At 37.6% G+C, this 13,527-nt stretch overlaps 1 protein-coding gene across 1 annotated transcript in view; it reads right to left on the bottom strand.

The window, feature by feature from the left end:
• bmpr2b (bone morphogenetic protein receptor, type II b (serine/threonine kinase)) overlaps positions 1–13,527 on the bottom strand; it is a 100,156-nt gene that overhangs the window by 13,057 nt on the left and 73,572 nt on the right. Inside the window, exons 4-7 of the mRNA XM_073845580.1 lie at positions 11,093–11,203; positions 10,910–11,001; positions 10,533–10,763; positions 3,049–3,163 (exon numbers count right to left, since the gene is read on the bottom strand). Of these exons, the coding sequence (XP_073701681.1) occupies positions 3,049–3,163; positions 10,533–10,763; positions 10,910–11,001; positions 11,093–11,203 (549 nt within the window). The remainder of the gene's footprint in view (positions 1–3,048; positions 3,164–10,532; positions 10,764–10,909; positions 11,002–11,092; positions 11,204–13,527) is intronic.

Below are 13,527 nucleotides of genomic sequence, written 5' to 3'. Positions count from 1 at the left end.
GGGAAACATCTAAGTATATTCTGTAGCTTCTGAAGGGCAGTACTAAATGAAAAAAATATGATATTTAGGCAAAATAAGAAAAATCTACACATCTTCATTCTGTTCAAAAGTTTTCACCCCCGGCTCTTAATGCATTGTGTTTCCTTCAAAATTATCATTGAGCATTTGAACCTTCTGTAATAGTTGCATATGAGTCCCTCGGTTGTGCTCAGTGTGAAAAGATGTTTCTCAAAATCATACAGTAATTGTTGGAAAGGGTTCAAATACACAAAAAAGGCTGAAAAAACAGAATTTGTGGCATCTGAAGGATTTTTCTGAAGAACGGAAAAGGATTTTTCTGATAGTCAGAAAGCTTTTTTAATATTTAGCAAATGAGTCACTTATTTTAAAAACATTAAACAATCTTACCATCCCCAAACTTTTAAATGGTATTTTATGTATTTACACTGGTGGATGTTGTTAGTGGACAAATTAAATAAATTTTATATTAGATTATAATTGTTTCAAATTAAATAGTTCACCCAAAAAAGAAAATTCTGTCAGAAATTACTCATTAAATGCTCACCCTCATGTCATCTCAAACCTGTAAGACCTTTGTTCATCTTCAGAACCCAAATTAAAGATATTTTGGATGAAATCCGAGAGCTTTCTGACCCTACACAGACAGCAACACAACTGATGTTTAAGGCCAAGAAAGGTAGTAAGGACATTATTAAAATAATCCATGTGACGTCAGTGGTTCAACCTTAATATTATGAAGCCACGAGAATACTTTTGTGTGCAGAAATAATTACTTTAGTCAACAATTTCATCTCTTTCATGTCAGTCTTCAATACGCATTTACAAGTATTCTCAAAAGTATTGTCATAGCTTCATAAAATTAAGGTTGAATCACTGATGTCTAAATGACTGTTTTAATGATGTCCTTACTACCTTTTCAACTGCGTTGCTGTCTATGCAGGGTCAAAAAACTCTTGGATTTCATAAAAAATATCCTACCTTGCGTTCTGAAGATGAAAAAAGGTCTTACAGGTTTGGAACAAAATGAGGATGAGTAATTAATGACTAAAAATTTTAATATTTGAGTGAATTAACACCAAGACAGTCCACATGGTCAAAAGATACACTCATACATAGTTTCTGAGCAGTCTTTACGAACCACAAGCACAACACATCCAGCAGAGGGCGCTCAGAGAAGCACATGAAGTGAGTAATAGTTTCAGGATGAATGCCCTCTCTCCCAGTCCTTCCCCCATCCTCCGCATGCTGCCTGTCTGGCTCTAAAGTTCACCCAGTAATGAGGGCAGCGGCAGAGCAATCTGAACCAACGCTGTACAGAGATCAGCTCGTAATGACGGCATACGCTGGAAACTGGTGAACGGCTGCTCTGAGATCAGTTTATAATGAGGGTAGGGCCAGAGACAGCTGAGTAGGAAATGAACTTGAGGTCTGATGAGCTGCAGACTGTCTGCAGATCTCTGGCGACGTTCCAGCAGCACCCAGAGAAACATGAGGAGCGCGACGCACAAATTAGCCAAGTGTTATCTCTTTTGCACCACATGCTGGCCCTTTAAGGGCCAAAGGAAGAGCTAAAGACTCAATTAGAGCAAAAAAATAAAACACTGATCACTTTGTGTTCATGCTGAATTAAAACAGTGTTTTTCAAGGAACTGGCATTAATCTAATTTTTTAATGTTTTACACTATTTCCAGCTATGTCTTTGCACACAGCATTCTTAACAGCAAGCCGCCGTTCTGTTAAACACAAAGACATATCATAAAAAATGAATAGTGTCTCATTCATCTTACAGAAAACATTCTGTCTGACCCAGATGTGCAGATTAGAGAAGGCAGCTTCTATGTGACGCAGCAGAGCAGTCAACTGGCTCCGCCAATGGTCTTTGGGTGGATTCACGCAGCTTTTTTTAACCCGTGTGGTTAGACATACATTCCTGCTGAGCTATGGAGGCATAAGGCAGCTAAAAGAGTGTCATGTCTACAGCACACAGAACTATTCACTGAAGAAGCAAGTCGAATCCCCAATAGATAAAATCCAGTTCCACACTACATTTTGTTTTATTAAAGGCATAGTTCTCCCAAAAATTACCACATGATTTACTCACTCGCAAGCCATTTGAGGTGTACATGGCTTTCTTCTTTCAGACCAATACAATTGGAGTTATATTAAAGAAAGTCCTGGCTCTTCCAAGCTTTATTTTTGCAATGAATAGGTTTTGAGATTTTGAAGCCCAAAAAAGTGCATCCATCAATCATAAAAAGTATTCCACACACCTCCAGAGAGTAAATAAAGGCCTTCTGAAGTAACTAAATGTGTTTGTGTCAGAAAAATATCCATATTTAAAACTTCATAAACCATAATATCTAGCTTTCGCTAAGTGTTGTACATGTGTTTCCCATATAGCTAAAAAAAACTCACTATTTCAAATGGTTTTCCTTTATTGTAAACAAAACTTGGTTTTCACGAGACTAATAAATAAGCTAGAAATTACGGTTTATTAATTTTTAAATATGGATATTTTTCTCACACAGATGTATCGCTTCGCTTCAGAAGGCCTGTATTTACCCCCTGGAGCTGTGTGGAGCACTTTTTATGATGGATGCATTTTATTGGACTTCAAAATCTCAACACCCATTCACTGCCATTATAAAGCTTGGAAGAGCCAGGACATTTTTTTATATAATCCCGATTGTATTAGTCTGAAAGAGAAAATCATATACACCTAGGATGGCTTGAGGGTAAGTAAATATTCCATTGCGCTCCGGGCGTCCCGTGTTCGAATCCTGACTCGAGGACCTTCCCCGATCCCGCCCCCTATCTCACTTTGCTTCCTGTCATTACTGATCTGTCCTATCACAATAAAGGCAAAAATGCCAAAAAATAAATCTTTAAATACAGTATCTTGTTTCACCTGACTTCAAAGGGCTTCATTCTATTGAATAGGCAGCCAAATATACCTCAAGATTGTGAAAAATGAAGAAAGAGCTAAAGTGAAGGATGTGTGTGCACAGATGTAGAGGTGACCCTCACCTCCTCTCAGCAGCTCGGTGTGCAGGTAGGCCAGTCCTCTCGTGAGCGAATGTGACAGACGACAGCAGCTCACCCAGTCCAACGTGTGCAGACTCAGGTACCGACACAGAGAGCCCTACAAACAGACACAGCACAGTTAAACCAGCACACAAAGCCTGTAACTGCTCAAACACGGCACTAAAAGGGTCGTGAAAGAAAGTGATAGTTATTGAAGTAGCAGTAACCAAATAAGTGTAAAAACTGTGCTTTTAACACTGCTCTACAATGGCAATCTTTTTCCCCCCCCCCACACAACTCGGCATTGCTTTTACATCAGCATTTCAAATCTCTGCAGAGCAGATATGAAGCTCTTGAATAATGAATTGGAGCTTCAACAAAGTTGTAATGTAAAGCCGCCTGCAACTAATTACAGCCTCTGGGGTATTTAGGCAACGCAATTAAAACTACCAGCACCAACAAACAGCGTCGTACATAACCAAGAATTTTTCCTCCCCAAACTAAACCACAGAAATAATACTGTAGATTAGATTTAATTAGTTCAACAGGAAGCTTTTGCACATAGAGTACAAGAACTGCTGTAGAGGCGGATGTAATTATGTGTTGTAGAAATATCAATAACTGTCATGCTGAGAGCAAATTCAAAAGGTGGGGGAAATAGTTAACTTAAATTGTTGACTACAAAATACTATTGTTGTAGATATAGACACAGATCAACAGATTTTTGACCTGTCATCTAGAACGGAAGGATGCAAGAGAAAACTAACAGACTGCAGGGCGCTCTGGGTAGAGGAATGATTATCTACCTGTAAGTGTACATCAGAGCCATAAAAGCCAATCGCTTTCCCTCAAGCCCTGCCTGAGTCTCTGTGTTACCATAGCGACAGAGAAAATGATGTTTTCCCCGGACACAGGTCCAGGCATTTCGTCTTTCTAACGATGTGTGACAGACAGAACACTGACTGATACAGACACAGACTTTGCTCCAAAACCAGTGTGTTGCTTTGCTGTCTACTCCATACATAGGCAGCTGTCTTCTAAGCCAGCATCCTAACTGACATGAAACCCTATAAGTGATGTTTTAGAGCTCTTTATAGGCATGTGTGTGTTCCAGTTTAACCAGGTTAAAAATATTTAATATAGTTAACAAAGGGGCACGGCTAGGGTTGGCCACCTCACTCACAACTGCTACTTTTGTCTTTTTTTTCTACAAAAGGTGCCTTTATTTAGTCGCAGAACGTCTTTTTGACCACATCAAAAGGGTCTGACTTTTCAGATGCGCACTTCAACTATAGGAAAAGTAGAGGTGACGAGGGAGCTTCAGTAGAACAACAGTAAACTGCGGTCAGATGAGCTGTTGTCAGGCCATATGTCAGTTAAAACTAATACTACCTGTCCTGTCAGCTGTTAAACTGTGCTCGTAGCCTGTAGCCTGCCTCATTTCATACTAAAACGCGAATGAGTTTGCGTGTCAGATCCGTGTCACATTCAGCAGTGGCAGCTCTTAAAGTAATAGCAGCCAAATAAGCTAATAACCCAGCTGCTGTGATGTCTGTTAATCAAAGAACCAAAGAAAAAAGAAGAAATCAATAACTTTTGTAGCTTTAGGAATTAATCTATATTTAGTTCAGTATTTGGTGTTTGATAACTTCATACAATTTCTGCATATTTCCTATTTGCTGAAGGGCACAGGTTTATAATTGGTTTATGTGAAGATTGTTCACTTAAATTAGAATTATTTTTTTAAAGTCTAATAAATGTTAAAATTATACTGTAATGTTGAATGGCTATAGCCACTGGTTCAATATTAGAAAAAAAGAACACATTCCATTTCCTAGAGACATCAGTAATATTGGTACTGGTGATATTCTCCTTCAGTCATAGAAAAATATTTAACAAAAATGTGATCCTGTACCACAAAATCATTCTTAAGTAGCATCGGTATATGTGTAGCAATAGCCAAAAATACATTGTATGGGTCAAAATGATCAATTTTTCTTTTATGCCAAAAATCATTAGGATATTAAGTAAAGATCATGTTCCATGAAGATATTTAGTAAATTTCCTACCATAAATATATCAAAACTTAATTTTTGATTAGCAATAGGCATTACTAAGAACTTAATTTGAACAACTTTAATGGTAATTTTCTCAAAATTTAGATTTTTTTGCACCCTCAGATTTCAGATTTTCACATTGTTGTATCTCGGCCAAATATTGTCCCATCCTAACTTATTTATTCATCTTTCAAAAAATATAAATCCTTGACTCTTATGGCTGGTTTTGTGGTCCAGGGTCACATATTAAAAATATACTGTTTTTATGTTGTTCCTACATTAATTTTAAGATTGAATGTGAAATTATTGCAATATAATGGTATATTTATGTTATTTTATTTATGTTAGGTGGGATTAATCATGATTACTTTCAGAAAAAAATGCAATTAATTATTTGACAGCACTATTTTCAATTCATGCTGTTCAACCCTGAGTAATTTTAAATGACATTTCTATCTATTGTATGATTGTTTTCCACAGATTCTGGGATGGTATTTTGCATGAAACGCTGTCTAGGATTTTCAAATTTGGATAACACAAGTTCTAATATTTCTCTAAAGTAACTAAAGCCAGTAATTTAATGATATCCAGCAGGAAGTACCGTCATTTTTGGTGGAAAAACAAGCAAAAGATTGGATGGATTCTGTTAATTATTAGTTGGTTTGTCTCACTCTCTAAAACTTTTTCAAAAGATCTGTTCAAAAATAACATGGTAAGTTTTGAAACCCAGTGACTCACTTTAGCTTATTTCCATCCAGACATTATGCCACTATGTATATAATCAAGGTTTAATCAGAAAAAAAAAAAGTTAAAGTCTGGCACACACTTTTATAAATGTTGAATTAATTAAATTATAACCGTTTTTAAAGTTGCAGAGTTTAAAAAGTACAGAATACAACAAATAACTCAGAGAGTTCTTTGATTCCGCCTAAAGCGAGCCATCAATTCATGTCTAAATAGGAAGTGAACATTCACCAACAAGGGTTTTTCCTGTACTTTGGCTTTAGGCTATGAGTTCATTATATAATTCATACATGAGAAGTCAAACAGGGCAAGAGCAAACACAGCGATGTCTCGACAGAGTGCTGTCTGTCTGCAACCAGACACAATAAAGGTGTGTCTCATTCCTCACTGCCATTCAAAAGGCCCAGGCGGCTAGAACAGGCAGAAAAACGCAGACAAACTTGCGAGTTATAACATGTCAAACAGGAATGTACAGGAAAACATGTTGCAAAGAATGCTGGGCTATTGTTATTGTGCATGTTTTGAAAACTGAGGGGGGAATGACTACGAACGATTAGCACGCATTGACAGGTCTGTTTATTTGCATGCAATGTTTGCATTGTTTTAGCACCCAATTAAACGAATTACGTAAATTAGATAATGGCATAAACATGCTTAAATAGGCACAAAAATCCTTTGTTCTGAATTAAATTTGCCTACCTGGTTTTGAGTGCAAAGCTGTCAAGGACACAACAGACTTTTGCAATCTGACGTACATTGCTGGGAATGCAAAGCATCGCTTCACCAAAGCAATCCAGACATCTATATTGACTATTTAAAAAGCTGAAAGTGCACTCAACTTTGCATACACTGTATGTGCAGTTATAACATTCACTCGACTGAGTGTTATGATCAATAAAAATGCATATAAATCTCTTTTATGTAAAATTCAGTTTACCACCTTTTCCAAGGTAATTTTAAAGCAGTGTTAATTAGGCCAGGAAGTTTTCTGATGAAGGATAAATCCATAAAAAGCCCACTTTGTGTGACAGTTCTGTAAAGTGCTACAGGAATGAGTCGTAAAACCCAAAACCAAGTTAGCATTTTTGATTTTGATTTATGCTTTTTTAGGTCCGTGGTTGAAGCATTAGTTAACTTTGTTAATTTACTCCTGCAATAATTGTAATAATAATGTCTTTCTTTCTTCAGTCGCAAAGAAATGAAGGTTTGGAGGAAAACATTCCAGGATTTTTCTCCATATATTGGACTTTAATGGGGATCAACCAGTTGAAGGTCCAAATTGCAGTTTCAATGCAGCTTCAAAGGTCTTTACACGATCCCAGCCGAGGAATAATTGTCTTATCTAGCAAAACACTGTCATTTTCAACACAAATGCTTGTCTATCTTGCACTAGCCCGACTTCACACATTACGTAGTAACGTTGGAAAGATCACATGTGACGTAGGTGGAAGTAGCGACCCAGTGTTTACAAAGCGAATGTGTAAAGTCAAACGCTCCTTACATAAAAAAGTTTAAACAAAGATGCCAGATGTTTTTGATGAGGTTTTTTTAGAAAATGACAGATCGTGTAGAATCCTTTGCTGCACTGAATTTGGATCTTCAACCCGTTGGCCACCATCAAAGTCCACTATATGGAGAATGTTGGAGACTATATGTTTTCCTCAAAAACCTTCATTTCTTTTCAACTGAGGAAAGAAAGACATGAACATCTTGGATAACATGGGGGTGAGAAAATAAGCAAGAAATTTTAATTCAGGAAGTGAACTAATCCTTTAACTCCAGCTCAATACACATTACAATGCACTCAATACGCCACAAATGTTTTGTTGTAACTGTAAGACATAAAATACATTGGTAATATCTCACTAGCGATTTTTTTTTATCCGTTTCGAAAACAGCAATTTGCGATTTTATGTAGAAAACAGTAAATTACTAAAAAAAAAGTTTCTAGCTGGGTTTTCACATTCAAGGTCACAAATATGTAAATTTCATAAACTTTTGTTGGTCACAGAGCTTATTTTCTACAAAAAGCCACTGGAAAAATCCTGTTGTGAAACTTCCAGATTAGCCTCCAAAAAATACGTCATTCCTGCAAAAGATTATTAGGGCCCGAGCCCAGAATGTTCTTCTAAGGATTATTATTATAATCAGTGTTCTGGGTGATTTTGGGGCCCTTAACATACACGAAAACTCTTGAAACTTTGCACACACATTGGAACCTGTGGCCATCAGGGCCGGACAGACTTTGACATGGGGGGGGGGGATCACCTGGGGGGGGGCATGGCACAACGTTAAAAATTACGACTTTTGAGGGACTCTGGAGTGCACACCGGTTGACCTACAGTTATAAAAATTCATACACATATAGACAGTTTCAACGGCAACAACATAAACAAATGTTACTGCGCATGCGCGCTTTTGTGGCCCAAACTTAACTTCCGGTAGACATCCAAATAGAATCAATAACAACAGCTAAATCCTTCTAGAGTAGATTATTTTTTTTAATAACAAGCGAAATATGTTGGCTGCGTAAATTAGACTGATTTATTAAAAATGCAAACTCATCCTCTGCCAGCAGGAGGTGCTTTAAGCTCGAGAAACGAGGTTTCCCCGGTAATGGCTATAGACAAAGCAGCTCTTAATTTAAAAACGCTGCCTTATGCAGGATTAAATGAAAATGACATTTTCTAAAGACAGTCTTTCTTCAGAAATACAGTGATATAAAAACACCCACGCCTCGGTTTGATTTTTAAACGTGCATTACGTTTATTCAACGAAGCCTATTGGAAAATCAGTAGGTTTTTATATCGTGGCAGGTCGCCACAAATAAATAAATGTTTGGGAAACACATACCACAGCACAATAACCTGAGACCAACTTCATTACTCATTATTAGCTGCGTTTGTAGCCCGCGACACGAACCAGACAGATAAACAAACACAGACCGGAAGTTAACTTAGGTCCAGGCGCGTGCGCCCGATGAAACCGTCTATAGACCTCATCGGGCTGAACAACTTTTGCGCTCAAAGTCCGTGCTTCGCCCAACAGGAAGTCAGCTATTCAGGGATGTCTAAAAAGAGCATGCACTGGAATTTGATATACTCCTCCTAGGATTTTCCACCGATGGCCACCAAACTCGATCAGCATGATCTCAAGACATTGGGGACGCAAAATTGCCAGGGGATTTTTGATATCTCGAACGGTTTGGCCGTGGCGGGGCGACAAAGTTATGGCGAGAAATGAGAAACAGGAAGTGTCTAATAACTTTGACACACTTTGTCTGATTTTGACCAAACTTACGCAGTTAGTTTGTCGTCTGATGCCGATCACAGAGATGTGACTATTATGAGTCAAAGTTATAGCGCCACCAACTGGCAGCAGAAAGCGCGACGTTTTCGAAATGCTTTTAAACCAGCCTCTTAATTTTACTCAATTTGCTTCAAGCTTCATCCCAATAATGTCGAAACACGGCCGATGAGAATCTGTGAAGGGCATTATCGATAACTTTTATCATGTTGCCATGGCAACGTGTCAAACTTTAACTTTAGTTTTTTGTCTTTTTGAGCCACTTAAAATACTTTGAATTTCATGAAACTCAACACACACATCTGTATTATTGATATTTAGACACTGATAAAAGCCCATAAATGGACGTGGAGCAGCCCACATCAAAAGTTGGGGGGTTAGTTTGTCCTACAGTCACCAAACTCGGTACATATATTGATCTCATCAAGCCAGAAAAATTTCTAATTTATACCCATTAGCTACGACCGACAGAAAGTCGGCTATTTTGATTTGAATGTGGATTTTTGGAAAAATCAGGCTGTGGAATTTTATATACTTCTCTCAGGAAAACCAACCAATTCACACCAAACTTTTTCGACATGATGCCAAGATTCTGAAGATGCTAAATTGCGAGCAGATTTAGGATATCTTGAATGGTGTTGATGTGGTGATTGATAGAAATCAGAGTAAAAAAGATAGCCGTAATTTTATTATATCATTAAAGTGCAGCATCCAAAGTCTTAGTAAGAGAGAGAGTCAATGAGGAGGAGAGACAGTTAGGGTTAGTCCAGAGGGTTACTGTGAATGCATGTGCCAACTGGGCACCATTTTCCTGAAGCTATCGGGATGGCGACTGCGTAGATGGCGAGGGCCCGTTCATCGCTGCTTGCAGCTTTAATTTCTGAATTGGACTGCAGGTGCTTAGTAAAGACAGAGAAATTTTTAATGAAAAACGTCTCACAAAAGTGGCGCAGCTGTTTAGTGAATTCATCTCTGTGTTTAAAACTTACAAAAGAACAATTTATCTGACTGCAATGGCAGACAGATACAGAACAAGTGAATGAAAACAACAGAAGCCAGTCAGACAGAGACAGAAAGATGAACAGGCACAGCTAAAATACAACGCTGACATCCAAATCACCCTTCTCCTGCTGCCTGCTGGAAATCCATCTGAATCATGGATAAAAATATCTGACCAGATAGCGGCAGGACATTTGATTCCACTCCTGACTTTGACAGAAATAGTCAGGAGAAACCAATAAAACAAAAAGAAAAGAATAAAGGACAGATGAAGGTAAAATGTGGAAAACTACACCATGCAGGGCAGGCAGGAACCAGAGCCGTGTCACATACAACTTTAAGGATGAGAGAAAAAATCTCTTGCACTAGATCAATACTTACATGAGGGTAGTACTCCATAACCAGCAGGTACTCCATTCGCCCATCTGTCGTGAGACGCTCATCGCCAACGATAAAATGAGCAATGTTGTCATGTTCCAGAAGAGGGACTCGGTAGATGGAGCGCTCATTCACGAAGTTCTGCCGGTTGGCATAGGTAAAAACTTTTACGGCGACTGGGCGTTCATCCAGCGATCCTTTATAGACAGAACCGTAGCGTCCTCGACCAATCAACTGCAAGGAAAATTATTCAGGTGTGAGTTGTAGCAGATGTTACGTGATTAACAAATACAGATGGTTCGAGTTCATTACAATACAAATTAAAATCAAAATATGATAATGTGCACTTATTTGGTGGCAGCTACTAGAAATGAACTCACTTCCAGGAGCTTTAAACTGTCTAAATCCAGAGACGGTTCTGACGGTGCGGCCTCTATCATGTCCATATTGTGCAGACCTTGTTTACACTCGCCTGTAATAAACACAGTGTATTACGACACTAACAATATGACGTGACCTTCATTCAAAAATAGCTAATCAGTGCATAGAGTTCTGCATCTTACCCATCATCATGCGATAGCCAAAGAACAGCGCCACAATCAAGACTGCTACTATAGAGACAGATGCGAGGGCAATGAAGATGGCCTCATCCCTGTGTATAGGAGGCTCCTCTTCTAGAGAAAAAAGGGAAGAGAGAAGGAGAAAGAGAGACATGTTAGACCTTCATTTGTTATTTGCATTTAAAAGGATGGTTCATTAAAAAATTTAAATTCTGTCATTAATTGCGCACTCTCATGTTGTTTCAAACCTGTAAGACCTTTGTTCATCTTCAGCACACAAATTAAGATATTTTCGATGATATTCGCAAGCTTTCTGACCTTACATAGACAGCAACACAACTATCACGTTCAAGGGCCAAAAAGGTAGTAAGGACATCGTTAAAATAGTCCATGTGACATCAATGGTTCAACCGTAATTTTATGAAGCTATGAGAATACTTTTTGTGTTCAAAGAAAACAAAATTAACAACTTCATTCAACAATTTTGTCTCTTCCATGTCAGTCTTCTATGTGCGTTTTCTTTGTACACAAAAAGTATTCTCGTAGTTCTACTAAAAGCTTCATATGAAATCATGAGATAAATGAGAAAATTTCTGATAACTGAAAAGAGCCAGTGGACTTAACATGGGCCTTTCTTCACAGATCTTCAGAAAATAGGAAGATGGAAGTCAAGTGATGTCCTCAGTGTGATTTTTATTTCAAAATAAACGGTAACACCAGTGACACAACTCCAGGGGACCACTACTTTCATTATATATTTTAAAATATTTATTCAGCATGTTTTTTTTTTATGCCATTTACATCATATGTGACCCTGAACCACAAAACCAGTGTTAAGTAGCACGGGTATATTTGTAGAAATAGCCAAAAATACATTGTATGGGTCAAAATTATAAATTTTTCTTTTATGCCAAAAATCATTAGGATATTAAGTAAAGATCGTGTTCCATGAAGATATTTTGTAAATTTCCTACCGTAAATATATCAAAACTTAATTTTTAATTAGTAATATGCCTTGCTAAAAACCTTTTTGGACAACATTTAAGGCGATTTTCTCAATATTTTGATTTTTTTGCACCCTCAGATTCCTGATTTTCAAACAGTTGTATCTCGGATGTTAGGATATTGTTCTATCCTAACATACATCAATGGAAAGCCTTTTTATTCAGCTTTCAGATGATGTATAAATCTCAATATAGAAAAATAAATTACTCATATGGCTGGTTTTGTGGTGCAGGATCACATATTAGATAAGAATACATTATTGTATTTTAAATGGCAGAAAAACAAATGTTTTTGACCTCAAAATAAAGCTTTTTCCTTTGTACATGGCTGTGGGGATAAGCAGTTTTGTGGTGTTTATCATTCGATATAATTAATTAAAAAACAAATGTTGCCAAATTGATGACTTAAGAATGTGTAATTGTTCAAATAACATATTGTTTCATTTTAAAATATAAAGAAATCGCAACCATAAAGTGTTTTTCGAGTGTAATATTTCTGTAAAAGCGTAGGGACAGAAAAATGAACATTTCCATAGAATAACCCTAATTCAATGTGATTTACAATGTGATTTGTTAAATCCTAAACACAAACAAATGTGTCCACCAGTTTGTGTTCAAATCTAAGTCCTCCAACCAAAGAAGTCCTACTAACTTCCACATGAACCTGAATAAACTAAATCACAGTTTGGAAAAGTAAAGTCATCGTCATCTATCAAAAATCATCGAAAATGTTCTGGTCTGTCAATGTACGTGAGCCATAGAGACACCCTCCTCCAAAATCCAATTAAACCAAGCACTAGCTTTCTTTAGCTTTTGATGCTTTTCACTTTCTTCCATTTTCTCACTCTGCTTCAGAAACAGACATGTCCTTGCATACAAGAGCGAGAGCTTCGAGGCAAGAAAGCCGCTCTCACACAAAAAGAGCTAAAGAGAGAGAAAGATGAGTGGGAATGATAAAACCACAGCTATGGACTTCAGTTTCAAGCAGAGAGAAAGAGAACAAACACTTAAAAATGAAGGACAACCTCTCAAAATCAAACCCACTCGGAAAAAAATATGAGATGTCATGATTAAACTGAACTTCATATGAAATAAAGCTTAAAATACTGCACATGCTTAGGCATTTAAATTAATTTGTGAATTGATGCATGAAGAATTCAGCAGGAAGTGTGCAATTCAGCTGTGTTTATCTTCAAGGCAATGAATGCGGATGTATGGGAAGACAATATTTTTGAGCTGGACCCTCCCAGCTCCACTGCAGCAGCTAGACTGGCACCAGACCTGCAGCGCTACGCTATCACACAGCTCAAGAAGGTTTGAGTTTCTCAAGACAGATCAATAAATATGAGATTTGAACCACAGCAGTGCGTCAGACTGCATGCTGCTGTTCGCTTCTGGAAAGTGATCTCTCACACACACTCGTATATAGCCACG

The sequence above is a fragment of the Garra rufa genome, chromosome 8 (genome assembly GCF_049309525.1).
Source record: "Garra rufa chromosome 8, GarRuf1.0, whole genome shotgun sequence".
NCBI classification, from domain to species: Eukaryota; Metazoa; Chordata; class Actinopteri; order Cypriniformes; family Cyprinidae; genus Garra; species Garra rufa.
The sequence above is the reverse complement of the archived record's forward strand: the minus strand, read 5'-3'. Positions and strand labels throughout refer to the sequence as shown.